Raw genomic sequence first — 23,417 nt, 5'->3', positions numbered from 1 at the left:
GAGCGGCCAGGCTGCACCTGCACTTGTTCTATTTATAGACTTTGATAACGAGCTGGCCCCAACAGCTGGCCACTGCACACAGAGCAGAGCAGAGCAGAGAGATTTGAGCTCTGTGCAGCTCCCGAAAACAGCCCAGAAAAAGAGAACCGTAACTCTTATCAGAATGTGCTGTCCTGACCATCGGGGCAAGGAGACCTTCCTGAGCGAGCCAATGTGCATTAAATGTTTGTAGGGCAAAAACTTTTCTTGCCGTCGCAAGGTAGAAAAGGGGGGCATTTCTGTTTTTCTAAAAAAATCAGCTCCTACTTTTATATTGAAGTGGATGAGCCACTGGAGCGGGTCTAGCTGGACAATTAGGCTCATAGAGACAATTCTGTAAGTCTGTCTGCTGTTTTGAGCACATCAGATGAGAGACGACAAGTGTGGCTACAAACCGGTGAGGAAATCATGTGTCTAGAGTTTAATTTGTGGCCATGCTGGCAATTTATCCAGAAAAAATCCTGAATGTTTTTTCGATCCCTCTCACTCTAACGATGATGTCACTCACTCTAAGCCCTGCTCGTTAAGCGCAATACACAACCATTATAAAGTTGGATTTTGTCGAAAATTTTAATGATTTTAAAACAGCCAAATACCTAAAAACTGTTGAAGATATCAATAAGCTGAGTAATATGTGAATAGATTAAAAGTTCGTCTACAGTTTAAAAGTCAAATGGAGTCTGTGGGAGAAAGTATGCTGACGTTTTAGAGGTTCAAAGTAGTAAGAAAATTTTAAAAGTTTGAAGATGTTTTCAATGCATTCCTATGGGAAAAAATTAGCAGAAAAAGTTAAATATTTTAAAAAGTATAAATAGTTAAAAAGAGAAAAGTAATGCCGATAAAGTTCAAAAAAAGCTGCACGTTTTGATATATGAATTGTTGAAATCGCACAAAGTATGAAGGACTAGTTTAAAACCGTAGAAAGGCGGAAAGTAGTAAGAAGAAAAACTAGAAAAAGCATTTCCAAGAATGGAAATGGTGTGACTGCTGATAGCAACTGAACGCTGTTGCAGAATTAGCAAATAGTGCAAGCAGTGATCACCATACAAATGTTTGACCAAGGTCGGAATCGAACCCACAACCTCATGGTCATTAGACCTCCACTCTGCCTCTAGGCCACGGTGCACACACAGTTGCAGAGACTGTTGTCTGTTAATGATCTGCACACTGTCAACATCAAGAAAGCTTGAGAGTCAAGCTTGAATGACTTAAAATGAAAATTTCTGTGAATTTCAGGCTGAGAGCAGCAGTTTCAACATGAAGCAAGTTATCAGAAGTCAACAGAGGACAACTGGGAAAATAATTCACTATAATTGTTGTTGAGGCAAGATTTGAACCAGCAACCTTCAGGTCTCCAGACCAGCAAGCTAACCACTAGGCTACAGACAGAGATAGTATGTGAGGGGTAAAGAAAACCATTATAAAGCTGAAAAAAATCAGAAAAAGTTAAATATTTTAAAAAGTATAAATAGTTAAAAAGAGAAAAGTAATGCCGATAAAGTTCAAAAAAAGCTGCACGTTTTGATATATGAATTGTTGAAATAGCACAAAGTATGAAGGACTAGAAGAAGACCGTAAAAAGGCGGAAGAAAATGGCCAAACAGAAGAACAATAGTGTGACTGCTTCAGCAGTCACACTAATAAAGAAAATGGCCGAACCGAATAACAATAGTGTGAATGCCTTTTGCATTCACACTAATAAGAAAAAATCCACACAATAACAGTAGTGCCCGGGCTTCGCCCGGGCACTGGTCCCTGCAGCTATTTCATAGCTGTTGGGACCAGTGCCCGGTGCGATTGCCCGTGGCCCTAATAATTCTAATCCATTATGAATCCCACCACCACCTGCTGAACAGACAGAATATAAACAAATGAACTATCATTAGGCTACTTCAAAAAATCTCTCTCTCTCTTACAGTTGTTTAGGATTATATATTATATATATATATATATATATATGATAATTAGTTTGAAAAATATTTTTATCAGTAATTTCTTTTTTTCAATTACTAGACATTTAAGGCGACCCCATCTGAATTCCAGGCGACCCCACATGGGGTCCTGATCCCAAGGTTGAAAAACACTGCTCTACTGTCTTTCCTGTCTGCTCTCAAAGAGAGTGTGTGTGTGTGTGTGTGTGTGTGTGTGTGTGTGTGTGTGTGTGTGTGTGTGTGTGTGTGGGTGTGTGGGGGGGGGGGGGGGGGGGGGGGGGGGGTAATGTGTTGATTCTCTCTCTCTCACAGAGAGCACACAAACAAACAGGCGCGCACACACATGTTGTCAGCGGTGAGGTCCGACCAGAGCGATTGACATGTGTCCAACCAACCCAATCAGACGCGCGGTTTCGGAGTCCGGACCGAGAATAAAGTTGGACCGCGCTGGTCCGTGCTTCAGCACCCGTGTGTCGGGCCGCGTCTGGGTTTAAATAATACGGGAATAAACAGTCAGCGCCGCGGTCACCGGAGCTGATCACTGCCCAAAGCAATGAGAGCTTTTTTTTTTTTTTTTTTACCTCCGCTGACAGAGATGGTGTTGATTTGAGGGGGCGGTTTCCTCTTCACTCACCGGTACAAACTTGAGTTGAAAAAGATGCCTCTTCCTTTTTAGCATCTCTGCCTCCTCCTTCTTTCTCGTCTCTCTATATTGTTCACTTTCAGTCACCGGTGAGTGACAGAAGCTCCGACTGGCACGCAACCAAAGTCCGTCTCTGTGACTTCAAATTTCCCGGACAGCGGTCTGTGATTGGGTGAATGCCCGTTCAATTCGACCACTGCCTTTTCATGCAGCGTAAGGAGGCTGAGGCTGAGGTGCGCTCCATTTTTGTATGCTGGTGCACAGCGAGGGGTGGGCACACGGGTTTACCATTGGAAAATGTGGGGGGGATGAAATTATTTTGCTATAAAAGTGGGGGTGTCGAAACACCCCCATCCCCCACGGGTGCGACGCCCATGGTCTTAACTGTCAAAAACAAAGGCTTACAGTTACGGAGCTGGTTTGTGTGGCGGTGCAGCAGAGAGGAGAGGAGAGCTGGGACACCGGGGGGCTGCGGCCAGGTAACGGATGTTGCAAGGTTGGTTTTCAGTCGTGAGAGGCCAGGTGAAGGCAGAGAGCCTCCGCTCTCACTCGTAACAAGTCACAAGTCATGTAGTAAGCTATCAAATTACTCCGGAGCTTTTTAATTAAAGTCCCCCTAAAGAGGCATTTTAAAATTTGTAAAAATGCTCTGCTATGACTATTCTTTGATTAAAATTGCTTACCTACACAAAGATGTTTAAAATAACTCTCCAAGACACTAAAAACACGTCCATTATTTCTCCCTCATTGAAAAATTCATATTCATATGCATGACTGCCTGGTCAGGGTTGCTAGGTAACGGTGGTGCGCATCAGGGGCAAGGGAGACAGAAAGGTGATTTCAAAACACTTAGCTCACGTCAGGTTTCACGTGCAAGCTTGTGTTTCCTCCGGCGAGTAAATGTAAATTTGAATGTAAACCGAAATGTGAATAAAGTTTACAACAAAGAAAAAGAAAAAAAAGAGAGACCACGTCGGGACCCAAGCACGGGTCTCCCGCTTATAAGGCGGCGACGCTGCCGCTCAGCCACCGCAACTAACTACATACACTGCATCTAGCTCTATATGTAGAGTGTCACTGTCATGGTGAACTACTACAGCAAATAACGGCTGCAGAGAGCCGCTGCTGCTGTGAATATAGAGTTTTTTAGGTGCTCGCATCCAGGGGCCATGCCCAGAGTCTCTGAGTTGCTCGGTAACAGGCTGGTATCACCGCTCCTCACCCGAACACGAAGCAACGTCGCCGTCATCGCTGTTTAACGTACGTTACTCCCGCTTTGTACCCTGTTCATATTTTATGTAATGAGATGGGGGGAAAATCAACGGGATTGGTTGCTACAGTTTTGTGATGCACGAAAACTGACTCCAATTTGAAAAACTTGAATCCAGTTTTTTCAGAGTCTGAGCATTTTAGACTTGAAACTGCATTTTCAAGTCTAAAATGCTCAGTTATGGCGTGGATTAGCAATTTTGCTCCTGAAATGCCTTGTAACAGAGACCACACACTAAATTGTTAATCATTTAAAAAAGTGCATTTTTGGTTTAGGGGGTCTTTAAGGTAAAAATGTGGCATAACCATGGGGAAAATCCTGTTTATAGCTTTGTTTTATTTCGTTAAGCGCCGCCGGTCGCTATGACGACCGGCCACTCTAAAGCCGGTACTATCCTGTAATGGAAACGCTCTCTAGAATAGTACCTGGTACCAGAGCCGAGCCGAGTCGAGTCGAGCCGGTACCATGTAGTGGAAACGCGGCTTAAAGGGATAGTTCACCCTAGAATGATATTTCGCTCATTATCTACTCACCCTCATGTGGACTAAGGGCTGGAAGAAGTTTCAGAGTCCTCCGTCCCTTCTCTGAGTTACAGGGGGTCTCAGCGTAGCAGTGCATGTCCATATAACGGTTGTAAAGGGACACCAGAGCTCTTCGTAAAAAAACACACACAAAAAACATCCAAATACCTCCATGCTGCTCGTATGTAATGTCCGTCTTGTGCTGAAGCCCCAAATTGCGTAATTGTCCCGAAAAAAATTAAATAAGTCTATATTTTAAGCTTGTTTGTAGCGGAAGTTTCTCACAGCTCCTCTTCCTGGTCCGTCCAAATCTCGCGTGATTCGCAGTAATCGCACTGACGCCGGCGCAAATCACGCGAGATTTGGACGGACTAGGAAGAGGAGCTTTGAGAAGCTTCCGCTACAAACAAGCTTAAAATATAGACTTACTTAATTTTTTTCGGGACAATTACGCAATTTGGGGCTTCAGCACAAGACGGACATTACATACGAGCAGCATGGAGGTATTTGGATGTTTTTTTGTGTGTGTTTTTTTACGAAGAGCTCTGGTGTCCCTTTACAACCGTTATATGGACATGCACTGCTACACCAAGACCCCCTGTAACTCAGAGAAGGGACGGAGGACTCTGAAACTTCTTCCAGCCCTTAGTCCACATGAGGGTGAGTAGATAATGAGCGAAATATCATTCTAGGGTGAACTATCCCTTTAAGTGAATCTGGTTCTGTTTTGCAGTTTGGCTGCACATCTGTCTGATATTTTTTAGCTCTTGCATCAGCCCCTCTGTCCCATGTCTCTTGGTGATATTTGTCATTCATGTTTTAATTATCACTTGGATGCTCTGTTTGGTTCCGTGGCACCAGCAGATCGATGTCAAATCTCTTCTGTTCTTCTTCACTGTTAACTGTCCTGTACCCGATCAATGACATGGCCCCTTTACACACTTCCTGGATGCGTTTGACCTTGCTGTGTGGCAGCAGGGTACGCCAAGCCTCAGACACCTTGGTGGCGTTTCGTGAAGTGACTTTAAAGAGTTGTCCCTCCAAGCCTTTGCCTCTGCCGTGGGTAACTCTGTAGATCCACTCCTCCAACTGCGGCGTCATCTCCAGACCTGCAAATTTATACAGTGCAGATGTTTCCTCCAGTGTGTTGCGTACCACATCCTCATAACGGACCATTTTGTAGCGTCCTTTTAGAAAAGGAGGGGGTTTCAGGACGGCCCTTTCATTGATGCGCACATGGCTACGGCAGATTTCCTGCGTGACTTCATACGGCACCTCAGCAGGTGGGATGTTTCTCTGCTCCAAGACAGCAGCGCTATCTTGTATAAAGGCACTCGCTGACTGCTCCCTAGACCGAAACACAGCCCGTGGGTCTCGGACCAGGTGGATGATGCGGAAGTCTAAGCTTGGGTCCTGCAGAAGTGGGTAGAGGGATTCCAGCTCAAATATGCGCACTATTTTTAACACCACATGACTGTAAGTGTGGCAGGCTTCCTCTGCCCCCTGCAGGCCAGCGGCATCACACACTTCTTTGCAGTGATCCGGGTCACTGAACTGGTTGCGTGGTGTGAGAGAACAGGCTGGAGGCGAGCACAGTGCTCGACTTTGAGGCCACATAAACAAGGAGGACACATTGTAGTGCTCTGGAAGGTAGGAATCCATCACGGAGAAATCACACTGAAACACACTCCTCAGTAGATCTCTCACGGCCATTCGCAGCACCCGTTTCCTGGGTTTCTCCAGCTTAAACCACACATGCCAAGCGGGCTCCATAAGATAGAAGACAGACGGGTGCTGACTGAACACTTGGCCAAGGAAGGATGAGCCTGATCGCCAGGACGACAGCAGCAGAACATGAACCTTGTCATTGGAGGAGGCAGAGCTGCAGGGATTGAACTGGACAAACCAGGCACAGAACAACACCACTGCGGCACCCAGTAGGATCACCAGGAAAAGCATTGTGCTGAGGCTCACTCTGCAGCGGGGCATCATGGGTAATGGTCTCTGTCAGTGGCCTCTGCGAGATGTGGATCGGTTTTTACGTCTTCTGTGGAGCTGTGTTACCTCTGTGGTAGAAAAGACAGAGACAGACAGATATCTAACAGCTCTTATGGTTGGTTTGATAGACTAATACAACAGATAATATGTTCTATACACAAATAAGATGGATGGACAAATTAGTGGACTGACCAGAAACATGATTAGTTTGAAACTACAGTTCTGTGTTCAGTATTATGAATGAACTGTGGTGTATTTGGTGGCTTGACTCTGATTGGACTATACTGATCAAACTAACTCCTGCCCCCTCCTTATCTGCCACCTCATGATGACATGACATTGATGTGAAGTGATAGAAAAAACAATCATTCTTTTTGTTTTGTTTTTTAAGAAGGGGGTCTCTGCCACCTCCTGAGAAAAGAGTGGCTGCCAGTGTCGCCCATATCTAAATCCACCATTATTCACACACACAGACACACATACACACGCGCGCGTGCGCACACACACACAACAAGCCTCTCTTCCCCAGACATCCTCAAGACTTCCAATAAAGTTCCCTATCAGAAGCCCTGGGTAAACAGTCAGGTAGGCCTACATCACATGCTGAGTGATCGCTCAAAACGCACGTACACCTGCTGCTCCCCGCTATACACCGAGTTGGCAACCAAGGAAACGTCACTTCCGGTCAGAGCCGTGGGGGAAAACAAACCGATTCCCCCATAGACATACGTGTAAAAACGCGGCATTTTAAACCTTTGTCTAACGCTTGTCTGCTGTCATGTCTTAGTTTGAATCACTATGATGACAAAGAGCTATATATTAAAAAACTCATCACGATCTGGGACGATTGTTGTCCGTACATTTTAAAATATTGGGTCTTTCACAGTCAGTCACATCTTGCCTACACCGAGTTGGCAACCAAGGAAACGTCACTTCCGGTCAGAGCCGTTACACGGTTGGGTAAGATATAGGCTAAAAGTTCAGGTTGTGGTTTTTCAATTTATTTGCAGTGCAAAATTGTACACAACAACTCTTAGGCATCGTCTCCGAGTGTCTAGAGCCGGCCGGCGGCGACCAAGGGAACACCCACCTAAACGTCAGAGCCGTGGGGGAAGAAAACAGTTCCTCCATAGACAGACGTATGTGACCGACTATTGACTAATTGACTACCCAATATTTTAAAATGTATGGACAACAATCGACCCGGATCGTGATGAGTTTTTTAATATCTCTTTGTCAGCATATACAAGTGATTCAAACTAAAACATGACAAAGGTTTAAAATGCTGCGTTTTCACGCGTATGTCTATGGGGGAATCGGTTTGTTTTCCCCCACGGCTCTGACCGGAAGTGACGTTTCCTTGGTTGCCGACTCGGTGTATTCCCTCTCCCACCTGGAAAATAAAGTCTCCTACATCAGGTTGCTCTTTGTAGACTACAGTTCCTCCTTCAACACAGTCATTCCCAACAAACTCACTCCCAAACTATTGCAATACTAACACTTGATCTGCACCCCACCCTCTGCCTCTCTCACTTTCTGACTGGCAGGCCTCAGTCTGTCAGGCCTCAGTCTGTCAGGATTGGTGACAGAACTTCAGCCAGCATAATCACAAACACTGGCACCCCACAAGGATGCGTCCTCAGCCCCATCCTACACACCCTGCGGATGACACAGCAGTGATTGGACGCATCACTGGTGGGAACGAAGCGGCCACAGGACGGAAGTGGCCAGGAGAAAACCGCCCTGTTAACTTTCGACCTAGTGGCTCTCGGAGCGAGCCGAGCCAACACTGTGTAGCCCAGGACGGTTGCTGAAGTGTGGGTGAGAGGAGAGGATAGACTGGGCTGGAGCATTTACCAGCCGCTCCACTTCGTCTGCAGCTCGGGGCCAATCAGGAAGGGCGGAGGTCCGACAGACTGGCAATCTCGGTCTCACTGCTCTCCGCGGCCCTGATACAGCACAGCCTAGGTAAGCACATGTTAAACCGAAACACTGGCTGGTTACGGCTTTTCACATGTCCGAAATCGTGGCAGCAGATTAACAAACAAGCGTTATTCGGATAAACTGTGACAGTTGACGGTCCTGTCACTATGCCTCCAATTGATCATGTGCCCTGGCTAGTTGGCCACAAAGATATCCCTTTGGTTGAATGGTCAGCATACATGACTCTTACCCGGGAGACTAGGGTTCAAACCCCGCCCGGCCTCCCTCATCCTGCCACATAACCATATATGGGGAATCTACTAGACTACTGCAACTCTCTCCTGTCAGGATGTCCGAAAAACTCTCTAAAGAGTCTCCAGCTGGTCCAGAATGCCGCAGCAAGGGTTTTGACAGGAGTTAGGAAGAGAGAGCACATCTCTCCCACCTTAGCTTCTCTCCACTGGCTTCCTGTAGAATTTAGAATAGACTTCAAAATCCTTCTGCTGACTTACAAGGCTCTTAATGATAAAGCTCCAACCTATCTGAAAGAACTAATCATTCCTTGCTGTCCTACCAGAGCACTCCGCTCCCAGAACGCAGGTCTGTTAGTGACTCCCAGTACCTCTAAAAACAGACTGGGAGGTAGCGCCTTCAGTTACCGGGCTCCTTTACTGTGGAACCAGCTCTCTCCATGGGTCAAAGAGGCAGACACTCTAACTACATTTAAGTCTAGACTTAAGACCTTCCTTTATGACAGGGCTTTTAGTTAGGGCTGGTTCAGGTAGCTCTGAACCATTTTATAGCTACGCTGCTATAGGCTTAGACTGCTGGGGGACACATCTGGTTACACAGAGCCCTCTCCTTTCTCCTCCTCTCCTCTCCCCTCCTCTCTCCCCTCCTCTCTCCTCTCCTCTCCTCCCCTCTCCACTCCTCTCCCCACCCCTCCTCTCCTCTCCTCAGTATATTTTTGAACTGTCATTTTCTGTTGTACTTTGTAGTTTGGCCTTGGTGTCTCGCACTCTCTCTGTGTTTCCGCAGATCCACCGGAGCTCCATCTCTCTGCACCAGCCGCCGCCTGCATCGCCCCCCCTCCCCTCCCTTCCCATGGACCAGTCTACCACCCAGTCCTTCATCAACTCCTGCTAACATTTCCATATTTCGCACATTCTGTGACATAAACTGTAAACTGTTTTCTTGTCTGTAACAACATCTATTCCACATCTGTCCGTCCTGGGTGAGGGATCCCCCTCCTCTGTTGCTCACCCTGAGGTTTCTCCGATTTTTCCCTGTTAAAAGGGTTTTCCATGGAGTTTTTCCTCAGTCGATGTGAGGGTCTAAGGACAGAGGATGTTGTTACAATGCCATGTAAAGCCCTTTGAGACAAACTGTTTAGTAAAAACGGGCTATACAAATAAAATTGCCTTGCCTTACTGTATATGGTTGCTTTCTCGCCTGAAAAAGTTCTTTATTCAGTTCTTACGACATTTTCTTCGGTGTATTGTATGAGAAATAAATGTCTGTGACTTGAAGAACGCCTTGTTTCATGTTTGACTGAACGGGAGTTACAACACCCAAGTATTGAATTTAAAGCCCCTACAAGGAACTTTTAACTGGATATGCAAAAATTTCTCATTTCTGTTTATGTCTCTGTTGTGTGACTTGCAACAACAAATGAGCCCATCTGTGTGAAGATAAGCTATTACTAAATAGTAAAACTGGAAGGCAGTTGTCGGGTCAGACCATGGACGAAACAATTTACAGCACTCAGACCAGAGTCGGTGTACTGTAGGTACATGGATGTATATTTGTGTAGGTAGGGTTCGCACAATTAATCCATAATGATATTGAATGAGAATGTGAATATTTTTAGTATAAGGCACTCCGTTTTATACTTATCATGTGGAATTCCCCCCATATTTGTGCCTATACATGATTAAATACAATGGCCTAAAAAGAGCATATTACCATCAATTATCTTAAGAAAAATGACATTTTTCGTCATTTGATCAAGAGAATATGGTTCTCTGCATGGATATTTCAAAAAATTCTACTGGGCTCCTAGGCTAAAATCCTTTCGTGGGTACTGAGGAAGCTTCATGCCAAATTTCAAGCTTTTATCCGCCCAAATAAGAGTGCTAAGCCACCAGACTAATGGTGCGTTTCCACTGGCGCGCTTCGGCTCGGCTCGGCGCGCTATTTGCATGTTTCCACTAGCACGCAGTACCTGCAACCAGGTACACTTTTGGTATCACCTCAGCCCTGGTTCCAAGCGAGCCAAAGCGTTACTAAAACGTGACGTCAGCCGACTGCCTTCCACTGATTGGCCGATGAGTGTCGTCACTGGAAGCGTCATAACCGCGCGACGACTGACTAGAATGTAAATAAAAACAAGACTCAAATGGTAAATGGTCTGTATTTATATAGCGCTTTACTATACCTGAACGATACCCAAAGCACTTTACAGTACATCACATTCACCCATACACACACACATTCACACACTGATGGCGGAAGCTGCCATGCAAGGCGCTAACCACGACCCATCAGGAGCAAGGTGGGTAAGGTGTCTTGCCCAAGGACACTACGGCAGCAACCGGGTTAGAGCGGGATTCGAACCGCCAACCCTCTGATCATTGGACGACCCGCTCTACCACCTGAGCCACTGCCGCCTCAAGACAAGACACCACTTTTTACTGCTTCAGTTTGTACTGCTGTTTGACTTCGAACATGAGATGGCTTCTCAGAAGAAATCCACTCCTTGGTCGGTCGAGGAGGTCCAGACGTTCCTGACTCTGGTTGCCGAAGAAAGGATTCAGAGGGAGCTTGACGGCACCACACGGAACGAAAGGGTTTCGGTTTCGCGCAGCCGTGTTATGACGACCCCGCCCACGTCGAGGAGGCACTAGTGATACTCAGTTGTAATGGAAACACAACCGAACCGAGCCGAGCCGAGCCGAGCCGTGCTAGTGGAAATGTGCCATTATACAGGCTCCGGCTCTTTCTTTGGGTCAGTCCAATTTCTCAATGGGCCGGACCGAACAACACAACCAGCAGACGCAACGGGTTCAGGTTGAAAACATTTAATAACTCTGGTCGCATCAGACAATGGGCTTCTTTTTTCCTTCTTTTCTTTTTTTCTTTTTGCCGAAGTCCGGCCGAGAATTAACACTCATAGCCCGGCCACTTCGGGTCCAGGCTTCAACATACGGATCAGACCAGGTCGGTTGAGAACTGTAGCAGGAATTAAGCAGCTTAGAAACTGCTCCAACAGGCGATCATGGGCTTTTAGAGGTTCTGTACAATCACAAGAACTAGTAGAAAATACAAATAGACCTGCCGTCTGTTTGAGACTCGGCTTTTATTTGAGAATTTACGGTATATATAATGGTCTGGCGTCAACCTTATAAAAACACTCACGGTCTCGGAGGGTGAGTGTACTTGCCTATTCACTAAAATATGCGTTTTCCTCGTCCATTCTTGCAAAAACAGTATGTTAAAACATGATAACCAGTTACAAGCTAGTACATTTCAGGTGTTTTGCCTCCAGCTAAGCCCCGCCCCCCGAAATACGTCAAGCTGTGAAAGGGTCTATAAATGCCTATACTGTACATATCTGGGTGTGTAAACCTGTTGAACAAGCAGAGCCATCAACATGGAGGTCATGTTCTACTGTGATGACTGATCACAGAGAAACAAAGGTCACTTCATCATATTACAGAGAAGCATTACCAACTTAACTTTAAATGAAATTTAAAAATATATAGGATAACATTATCATCATTTACCTTATGCTGATGTATGGTGTTAAAATAGGAAACAAAACAACAGCAATGTTGATAATTTTGTTAATTGTTAACCCCTTTATAGTTTTTACATGCAAAATAATAATACAGAATGTCAAGACTATTTTTCTTATCTCAGCCCTGCCTCTGTCAGGGCCACTGTAGAATTTACTATAAAAGGCTAGAAATATTTCAACAAACTGTGATATCCTCAGATGTACAAAGATATTCAGTGAACTTTAATGACTGACAAAGACAAGCACAAAAATCAATTTCACATTGTGTCGTTTTATGTTATCTCTGCTGTCAAAATGAGTCATTCGTTCCGTTCACATTTTGTAAAAAAAAAAAAAAAATTGAAAGATAGCTGCTATTTGTTTTTCACTGCCTAGTCCTTGCTTCACATTACCACCGCCTGGACGTGATTAATGTGATGTTGTAGAGCAAATTTTAGGAGGAAACATACCTTGCTCTCTGTGGTTCGTAATGCTCTCTGTTGGGATGCCCGCAGTCCTCTCCACCTCTTCTCTCAGTGTGCAGCTGCTCGACTTGGCACCACCTTAATTATCAGAGCTTGTACAGCCGCACACCACTGCTAGGGAACTGGGTCGTCAAACCAGCTGCTCCTGGCAGTACCTATAGATCCAGGCCCTCCACTTGTGGAGACAGAGCCTTCTCAGTAGTGGCCCCTAAGCTGTTGAACAGTAAGAGCTGCATTTTAAAACACTCCTGAAAACGTATCTTTTCTCTTTGGCATTCAGTGAGTAATCTTGACTCTCTCTCTCTCTTTACTCTCTTTTTTTACTTTCTTTTTTATTCTGAATTTGTTTTAAATTGAGTTCTTATTATTCCTTGCATAGTTTTTATTTATTATAGTGTTTATGATTAACTATATTGTGTTTTTACAACTGTACAGCACTTTGGTCGACTGAGGTTGTTTTAAATGTGCTTTATATAAACTGTGACTTGACTTGACTACACCCCAAATCACTAATCAGCCATGGTGTTACCTTCCTTATTGGTAACACCAGTGGTTTAACACCAACACAGGGCATCAAACATGTTGTTAATCAGGGTGTGCTCTCTCAGTTCCAAATTTCCAAAGTTCGCAAAACCGTGACTTAGAAAAAAAAAAAACTCACAGTGAGTGAGATAAAGTTTTAAAAAGTCTTATAACTGGCAGGAGACAGTGGATTTCCCATGTTCATTTCAACACAGAGCTTCAGCATAAAGGAAGATGAATCATGTCAGTGTCATCAGTATTAGTAGATTTATTTATTTCAAAATAAGATAATTTAGTATAGCAGTCTAAGCCTAGCAGCATCGCTATAAAATGGTTCAGAGCTACCTGAACCAGCCTTAAAGGGATATTCCAGCATAAGTTTAACCATGGTCCAACGCACCCCCCTCGAGAGATGAAGTCTGCAAACCGCTAGCTTCTCTAGTTGTAGCAACTTTAGCAATGACCGCACCATAACAAACAGCGCAGTATACGGATCCACTATCAATCTACACAATCTTCAATGGTTATTATCTTCCATAATTTGTTATCTACGAATACAGCATTTTTCTAAATAATAAATTTGTGTTACGATTTTAGTTGAGGTTTATTTGTCCCTCCCTCGCTGCTTCGGACCGCAGTTCTCCTGATTAGCGTCTGTGGTATGGTTACGGCGTCACGTCGGTGCAGAGCGATCCGCGTCGGTGGGGCAGAGCTGGAGCTGCCCCTCTCTCTCAATGCAAAGTACTGTGTACACGAGAAAACACGACTGCGCATGCTCAGAGTGATAATGCATTAATGCAGACGGCAGAAATTTGATGGACAGTGGGGCAGTCAGCCCGGAGCCTCACCACAGCGTCATCTCGCATGGCAGAGCTGATTGGCTCTCTGTCTGTGACGTGTCTGGACAGTCGGCAAGAAGCGGGAAAAACAAAACTTGAGGAAACTAGCTGATCCAGCTGATCTAGACCAGAGCGATAGATATCTAGACAACACTAACTACCGTAACTTGGAAAAATGAACAGCTGATCATCACCTGATCGATACAAAGCTGATTGACAGCTCGATCTTTACAGAGTTTGTCCAGTCATTTGAGTTTGACTGTGCTGTTAAACACGGCCTGAAGTCCGACCACCGGTACCGCGGCTACCGCCACACGGAGCCTCACACCGGGGAGACGTCTCTGTCTCCTCCGTTCACGTTCATCCGTGAGAACACCACCGGACTGACCGGAGCTCAGACCGACTGGTGACCGCGGTGCGCGCCGAGGAAATGTTGTGATTGTCTTGAATGGGAGTGAATTGCTCCGGCGGTCCGTCCGGGTCCGGTTCGACAGGTCCAGCAGACAGTCCAGTATTGGTGAGTGACAGCGTGTTCATCATCGTGCTGCCTTTATGGTGCTGGTCTGTGCATTTACTATGTTTATTTATTTTATTCAAACGGAACATTGTGTTGTTTTAGATTTAAAGTAGCGGGATAATTCACGTTTGTAATTAATTGTAATAGAAATCCGCTATTGTTGTGCTGGATCTCCAGATGGTGACGAGTGTCATAAGGTTGTTGTTGTTGTTGTTGTTGTCGTCGTTGTCGTCATAAGGTTGTTGTCATACTGTAGAATGGATCTGGATCCTTAACAGTTGTGTGTGTGTCTCCGTTGTGGCCTTAGCTCTTTGCTGCTCCCTCCTTGTTCTCTCATTTGCTCTGAGTTTGGTTTTGTCAGTTTATGACGTGGAATCTTAGCCTACATTCTTCATTTAGGCTTGTGTGATTGCTACAATGCATGGATCCTGAACATATCAGTAACAACAGAAAGCACTGTGTTTTTTCTGATGTGCAGCCTTTCTATGAAATGATGGTGCCCCACCACTTTTTTACATGTAAAAACGCCACTGGTTACAGACAGTCTCTTCCGGCGTCCTGATCGCACGTGTGACGTCGCGTCTAATCTTGCGCTTGTTTACGTGATTCTCTCCATTCATTTCCCTGTGAACACTCGATCAGGCCTGGAATTTCGTCATTTTAGGGGCAGGGCCACTTGGCCTTTTGTGTTGTCAATTTTTTGAGGGCACAAAGGCCAAAAGCCAGGGCAGCAAGGCCATAAAATAAAACAATGATTTTAAATCCACGTCTCTGAATTGAATAATTACCGGTATCTGTACATAAAATGGGCTCAAGCAAACCAGAAATTTTCAACTTTAAATTCATTTATGCATTTAATTTTTTGCACAAGGGCCCAGTCCTATGCAGCTATGTTTTGAAATTCCTACTTGTTGACTATTGCACTGGGCGATATGAGAAAAAACCCTATCACAATAATTTTTTTCATATCAGTCGACATCAATTTATATCACGATATAACTCAAATCACTATTTTGGTCAATCTTAAATATTCCCTTATTGTCGCAAGTGAGATTTTAAGTTATCAGGTTATTTTGTGATTTTTTTTTTTTTTCCTGTCAAAAATTTAACATGACAGATGTAATGATGAACATCATACAACAACAGTATCATATAAACAAAACAGATAGCTTGCCTGGGTCTGGGCAGTGTTCGGCACAGTTGATCTTTAGTGCAGTGCGTTTGTGTCGGTGTGAATACAACAGTCGCTCTGGGCTGAGCAGCAGCAGAGCGACCGCACCGTGACCGCGTCCGTTTGGGTGAACGCGGCCGGACGTCGGTCCGCTCCAACTGTCTAGCGCAGCGCAGGGGTCAGCAACCCTAGGCACGCGTGCCACGGTTGGCACGCGGCGGCATAATCATTGGCACGCTGGCACACCGCTACCAGCTCACGAGTCAGAGTTTTTTTTGTTTTTTTTTCCCGGGCTTGCTGCGCATTTTATTTTGAAAGAACAGCTGGAGCGAGACAAGGGAGGGAGAGGGAGGCAGAGCAAGGGGGCAGTTGTCGGTCTGAGAAGTGAAGCTCACTTCCGCGTTCAAAAAACTGCAATCCCCTCGGATTCCTCTGGGGGCTGGTGTCAGAAGGGAGCATTCCCCATAGACCCCCATGTTAAAATCGCCGACTTTACATCCTCAGTAAACATGTTAAAAGCCTGGTGTCAGAACGTTTTTTCGTCTCAATCGATAGTTTCTACCCCCGCACACACTCTGAGGGGGGTGAATTTTTTTTTAACTCTACAGTTTTACTGTTATTAGGTTAAAATTCTGGCCAATTAGGGCGCGGAAACGTTGAGTGACAGGTCCGAGCAGCTCCGTGGACAGCTGCTTCGAGGCCAGTGGGCGGGTTCTCGGCCGGCCAATCCAACATGGCGCTGTTCAGGCCGCCATATTTGAGTCACAAAAACGACTCCCCAAAACCAATGGGTGACGTCACGGACGCTACGTCCATTCTTTTTACAGTCTATGAGGCAGAGGCTACGCTGCCTCCCTTGGCGTAACTCTACTAAGTGTGAGCGGCACGTACGTTCACGTTGCTTTCATGAATTGTAAACACAGGCGGCTCCCTCGGTTTTAGCGTCCAGCAGTTTAGCGGCTAATTCAACTCAGGGTTGCCAACTCTCACGCATCTGGCGTGTGTCACACGCTTTTAGGTCCTGTCTCACGCTCTCACGCCACTCAAACAATTCTCACGCCAAAATCAAGCGATTTGGCAAAAAGAAAAAAAAAAAATTAAAGCAAGCTTTGGCACTCGTCAATAGGCTCTCTGATTGGTGTGCGCGATGCTTATCCGCGTGTCGATTGGACGGCTGCTCAAGCCTGTGATCACAGCACAGTAGGACGGGGAGTTGTCCACCAACAGCGGCACGGTGCTGAAGCCTGGATCCGACTTGGTCCGAATCCGATGGCCAAAAAAAGGGGGGGGAGAGCGAAGCCCGAGACACAACCTGACCTGACCGAGTTATGTTTTCAGACTGAACGCGGCTCGAACTGACGCCTGCGGTCGGGCTGGTTGGGCCAGTCCGTTGAAAACTATAAAATCAAGATGCAGACTAGGTAGCACAAAAGTACAGCCAGGCAGCTCAGTCCAGAGAGCAGAGGAGAGAGAGACAGCGCAGCAACAGGTGTGTGTGTGTGTGTGTGTGTACGTGTGTGTACGTGTGTGCGCAACTGCGCAGGCATGCACGTGTGCCATACCTGCAAACTCCGAATGGGTATGTAGAATGTTTATTACAGAAGAGAAACACACATTTCAGGACCTGACTTGTATCATCAGGCTGTAATAGAAGACTGAAAATCACAGGACATGTCTGTTCTGTCCATAGACTGTAAAAAGAATGGACGTAGCGTCCGTGACGTCACCCATTGGTTTGGGGGAGTCTGTTTTGTGCCGCTACTACGGGGGTTTGAGCCGCGCCATGTTGGATTCTACTTGCCATATTTGGAGCGGTGCGGCCGTTGGCCGGCCGAGAGCCCGCCCACTGGCCTCGAAGCAGCGGTCTCCGGACCTGTCACTCAACGGTTCTGCGCCCTAATTGGCCAGAACTTTAAACCTAATAACAGTAAAACGGTAGAGTTTAAAAAAAATTCACCCCCCTCAGAGTATGTGCGGGGGTAGAAACTATCGGTTGAGACCAAAAAAATGAAATGTACCAGGCTTTAAATATGTTTTTTTAAGCTGTAAAATCGGCTATTTTAACATGGGGCTCAATTGGAGTTGCTCCCTTCTGGAGCCAGCCCCCAGCGACAGCCCAGGGGATTGCAGTTTTTTGAACGCGGAAGTGAGCTTCACTTCTCAGACCGACAACTGCCCCCTTGGTTCTGTCCTTTCATATATTAATAGGGTCAATAGGCTGGTCCAGGCCAAAAGCCAGAGCTCCCCACTAGACCAGTTTCATACACTCCAGCCATACAATGATAGGAACCACAGATCTGCTTTTTTCCCTCTTATCTGAAGCAAATGTTGTGTTTTCCCTTTATTTTCTTCTCAGAGTACACCAGAATGCTTCAAATACATGTTAAAATCACATTTTTTTCTGGGGGGGTGCCCCCAGACCCCCCTAGAGGGATATACGTATTTTGTCACCTATTACACCTCTAGCCTACTCAGTTCGCAGGTATAATGTGTGTGTGTGTGTGTGTGTGTGCGAGAGAGAGAGAGAGAGAGAGAGAAAAACTACAATAAACATAACTATTAGTATTATTATAGACAAACCGACGCCCCCCCCGCCAACACAATCTCACTCCAGCCCAGGACCAAAAGTTGGCAACCCTGTTCAACTGCAGTGATGATAACTGTACCGGAGAGGACAACTTCATGAGCTTCATTTGAGGAATAAACAGCAGCTTTTACCTGACGGGAGACCAACGCCTGAGCTACGGTAGCTAACAGCTAGCAGGTTTTACGTAGTTACTTTCGCTCTCTCCCTCCCTCCCTCCCTCCCTCTCTTTCTTACACAGGCACACACACACCTGGTTGTCTGTCATATCTGTTGTAAACCTTGTAATAATAGCTTGTTGAGTACAGTTAACATTATTGTTGCTTCGGTTTGAGTGTGGATTAATTCTTAACGGTTTGTTGTGTAATGTGAGTGGTGGTCCTGGTCCATTGTCGCGATCCTGTTATTGATGAGTTGTGTTTTAATAACAGCTGATCTGTGTAAGTTACTGTAACGTTAGATGGCGTGGATTGTGATGGGAAGGTGTTGCACACATTTTGCAAACCATTGTGCAAAACCTGTTTGTTGTGACTTTCTTGCGTGATAAGCTGATTTGCCGAATACCCCTGTCCTCCGTCGTCTGTGATCTGCCTGCCTCCCCTGTCCTAGAGGTCACCGCATGTCACTGGTGGAATGGAACCCAGGGTCGCTGCAGCGGGGCATGCAAGACGCCCGCGGCTCTGCGTATTTAATCAGAGAATCAATCAAGCGTTTCAGTGCCGCTGCTTATTGTCGGGCCAGACTCACTGTTACCGTACCGACGAGCTACGTGTCCCCTTTTAATCTCCTCTCCTTCAGCCTCACGTTCTCATACCAGCTCCGTTATCAATAAACCAGACGATGCTGCAACCCAACTACACAGCTGTTAAATGATTGGCTGCTTGTTTGTTTGTCATCCAATGTCTTTACTTCGTCTGGATAGATGTGCTCATATTTTTTGAGGTGATGTTTAATCGTTGCTGCCAACAAGAAGGGACTTGCAGATGCGCCAAATGGCACGCGCGTCATTCTCATAATCACCACCTTTAACTCCTCAAAGGGGGCTGGTCTCACCTTCAGCCATAAAAAGCGCAGCACATCTCGGTCCTTCTCATTTACGTTAATTTGCAAGAACGCTTTACTTATGTCTGCCATCATTGCAACTCTGTGCTGTCGGAATTTAATCAGAATGCTTAACAAATCAGGATTCAAATTTGGTCCAGTTAATAAACATTCATTTAGCGAGGGACTTTCTTTTTCATGAGAAGAAGCATCAAACACTACTCGTAACTTAGTAGTAACTCTACTTTCTTTGATCACTGGATGATGCAGCAGATAATATACCAGATTTTCTGTGTCCATATTAATAACTTCTTCAACAATTCCCTCAGCCAAATACTCTTGGAAAACATGATTATATTGATCATACAGTTGCACATTATTCTGAAATCTTCTGGCAAGACTTTTCAATCGATTCAGTGCAGTGCAGTAATTAATAGCCAGTTTCACATTATTTTCTTTCCAAGGCAAACAAACTTCATATCTACCTTGGTGGCATTTCACTGACTCGTCGAATCTCCAAACTGCATCTGTCTCCAGGCTCCGTTCAGGTTCCATCTGAATCCCGAGCGACTCCGTCTCCCAGAAGCTGCGCAGCTGGTCATTCAGATTTTGTTCCTCTCCAACACTCAGATGTAAAACATCCACATCTACAGGTTCAGTGGTAACATTCATAACAGGGATGGACACAACACCTTGAATCAGCCATCCAAACTTACTTTCCACAGCCACGAGCCCATTGTTAAGTCTCTCTGTGCGTCCTGACACCACCTTCCAGTATTGATCTCCTCTGATCAAGATTCCCAGACATTCCTTTTCCATGACTCTTACCGGAGTGTCAGCGACCTGCAGACCTTTGTCTTCCAGAGACCGTCTTAATGTTTCATCTGCCATTTGTATTTTTGAAGAGCACACAGTTGGTGTTTCCAATAACTCCATATCCACAGCCTCATTCGTTTTTAAGTTTCTCAGAATTGCTGTAACCTTCCTTGCAATTACTCTTTTGTGAGTTACATATCCAAATGTGTGTAACTTTATAACTTCTGTTCCCACAATTGGCAAACTCAGAGCCCTGGAGATATCCTCCCGAATGAAACTGCGCTGGCTCCCCCCATCTAATAAACATTTTGCTAATTGGCTTTGTTTAGGGGCATCAATCCACACTGTAGCAGTTTGTAACAATACAGTGTTTCCTTCAGAGTTACTCGGGGAAACTGATACTACGGTTGTAAATGCAGCAGTTTTTCGAGTTTATTTTGAAATACGTGCTTTTATTTTGAAACGAGAAAAGAACAGGAAGTATCGCCGGTTAGCTCCGAGAGCTTCACTCAGAGACAGAGGAGCACCTGTAGCGGTGATGTTACCTGTTAGTTTGTTTTCCTTTTTTATCACTCCATGCTTCGTGGTGTTTGCTGCAACTGTGTGAATGTGACGTTATAAGAAGTGTAAGCTGAAGAATCGTATTTTTTGACCGGAAAAGACTGCCACTGGGAATGATTCTGCCGTTGATTGAGGAGCAGGCCAAAGTGGTCAGTATTACTCTGAGTATTATTTATCGTTACTAGCTACAATGCTAAGCAATGCTATTTCTGTAATGATTACAACAAGTAATGTTGTCTTTATTTTGTTTATGTGAACATTCAGTTCTACGGTGTAAAGGAGATGTCGGTGTGGCGTCAATAAACATCAGTAACAAGGACTGGAGTCTCGCATCCTATCAATGGGCGGCATAACGGTGTCTGCGGGTGTAGGTTCATTAACATTATCACTCTGTGCACATTTTGATTGTTGCATGCAAACAGTTTTATAATGTCTTTTGCCGCACGTGCCACATTCAATGCCTTGCGCCTTGCAATTATGCGCAAGGTGTCTGGGCCCAAGACATACAAAACATCTGCCAAATCGTTTTAATTTATCTCTTCTTATTTCAACTGTAAACTCTGTGCACTCTGATGATTTATGTTCACCCCTCCCACAAAATAAACAGTTACCGTTGTCGTTTTGAGTGCATGTGTGGAAGGCTGCAGCTGAAGCCGTGGTACCCGTGAATGGTCTTTTCATCCTGCGCTCCTTCTGGAGGCCAGCATTTCTGTCTTCAGGCTGATGTTTTTCTCCTTTCTGTGTGAGGTTCGCCGTTCTCTCTCTGCTTTCAACATCAAGTTTTAGAAACTCCATCAGATCCTTTGCTTTTAGTACATTGTCTACTTCCTGTCGAGTAAACTCGAGAGCAATTTCTTCGGGAATCATTTTTAATAATATGGGGCACAAAAGACTCTGGCTGTATTCGAAACCGCATACTATACTGCTAGTACGTACTGATTTGGCCAAAATGTAGTATGCACAGTGGCGGCTGGTCAATAGAGGGCGCTCGGGCGCCGCCCCCCCTGATGAAAAGCGAATTTTAATGATTATTATTTTTTCCAAAATAATAATTTAAAATTAATATATTTTTTTTATTGTACCTGTGAATGTGATAGGAATTCTTAAAATCGAGCTGTATATAAAATAAAACCATTATTTAGAGGCTAATTTGCCTACAGGTTCATTTACTGTCTCTGTTATATCTATCGCTCTGTGTCTGGGGCGCTGGAGAAGTCGCCCGAGCAGTGCACCGGCTCAGCCAATCAGTGACTGTTGCTAAGTAAAAAATATACGAGCAACAGGTAATTTAGCCAATCAGCGTCGTCGGATTTTATGCCTTTGGGGCGCAGAAAATATCGCCCCAAACCAAACATTTTGGTCTCCCGTGGCAACCAGAAATCGAGGGGGAAATTAACCGAGGAGCGAGGAGCTGTCCTCGGTAGCAGGATGGCTACGCAGTTTTCATCAGTTTCAAATTCTGTTTCCCGTATAATTTACTTTTTTAAAACAGTGAGGACAGATACCACACGGACTGTTACTGGAGTTAGAGACCTATTTATCTGAACGGATTACAAAACATATTCTCAAGGGACACATGAACGGTGCTGTCAGCTAACGTTAGCCAAGCTAGGCAGGACCATAGACTGTAAAAAGAAGGGCAGGACTAGCAGCAGAGCTTCACAGCTGGATGAAAAACACAGTTTCACGGTGAGGAAATACAACCAACAGGTGGATAAAACTCTGTGGGCCTGTGGCGGGAGGCTGTTATGATGTGACAGGAGGCCGTAGTGTGTGGGAGGAGCACCGGAGGACCGGAGCACCGTTAACCGGCACGTCAGAGACTGCTCTCTCTTGATGCTCGGAGACAACTTTTGGACTACATGCTGTTGGTTCGTCCGCGGTGCGTTCACAGCTCGTCCCAGAGCGTTTTTATTAGTTCATCCAGCTTCTGGGACACTGGACTGGACACTGTTATTCCTGAGTGACACCAGGGGAAACTACTCACCCAGGCTGTGACAGGACGTCTGTGATGCGGAGCATCAGGCTGCAGCACTGTTCAATATGTTTACAGGTGTGACCAGTACGTTCACAGTTAGACTCGTCATCAAACCTGATAATGCAGCAGTTAAGTTAACATCTCACATCAGCTAGGTCAGACCAAACTTAATCACGTTATGCTCCTCCTATAGTGTTCCTGTCACACTTTGTCTATAGTTAACATTAATCACTGCTGTAGGTTACATCATACACATGCCTTTTAATAACCATATTTTTGTATTAAGAGTATTTGCTAATATATTTCACGTCCACTGTGTGCCACCAGTGAAAGACTACTGTTTGTTCATTGTCATTATCTGTCAAACTGCTGATTTATCAAAGGCAAATAAATAATTAATGTTTATCCCTAAAAATGGGTATGGGGTTCTTTTATCAAGATGGTCACCAAAAACTTCAGGGACGAACAGCCCCACCTAGAATATTTTTCACCAGCCGCCACTGAGTATGCAGTATGCAGTATGCGAACAAAAGCAAAATCTGCAGTATGCGAAAAGTTCCCGGATGTCGTACTGATTCGGAAAATATCTCCAGTATGCATCTGACCAGTCTACATCGCGTACTGTAACCCACAATGCAATGCTCCCCTGACGTCTAACCGTAACCAGAGCGTAACCAAAGATGGTAGTGTAGCCGTGTACCGTAACTATAGTTTAATAAAATAAAACTTAATGACTGATCGGTTCATTGTAAAATATTTATTTATTTTTTGTAAATGTGGTGATTTCTGTACATAACGTT

General features: G+C 45.2%; 2 protein-coding genes across 2 annotated transcripts in view; one reads left to right on the top strand and one right to left on the bottom strand.

Annotated features, from left to right (window-relative positions):
• cdk10 (cyclin dependent kinase 10) overlaps positions 1-23,417 on the top strand; it is a 192,800-nt gene that overhangs the window by 142,076 nt on the left and 27,307 nt on the right. The window lies entirely within an intron of this gene.
• Positions 5,224-6,467, bottom strand: LOC146985364 (carbohydrate sulfotransferase 6-like). Its single transcript, XM_085780667.1, has one exon. The coding sequence runs from the start codon at positions 6,394-6,396 to the stop codon at positions 5,224-5,226; it is 1,173 nt and encodes a 390-aa protein (XP_085636793.1). The 5' UTR covers positions 6,397-6,467.

The sequence above is a fragment of the Trachurus japonicus genome, chromosome 6, assembly GCF_045865225.1.
Source record: "Trachurus japonicus isolate A0001 chromosome 6, Traja_1.0".
NCBI classification, from domain to species: Eukaryota; Metazoa; Chordata; class Actinopteri; order Carangiformes; family Carangidae; genus Trachurus; species Trachurus japonicus.
Note: the sequence above shows the minus strand (reverse complement) of the source record. Positions and strands in the feature narration are given on the sequence as shown.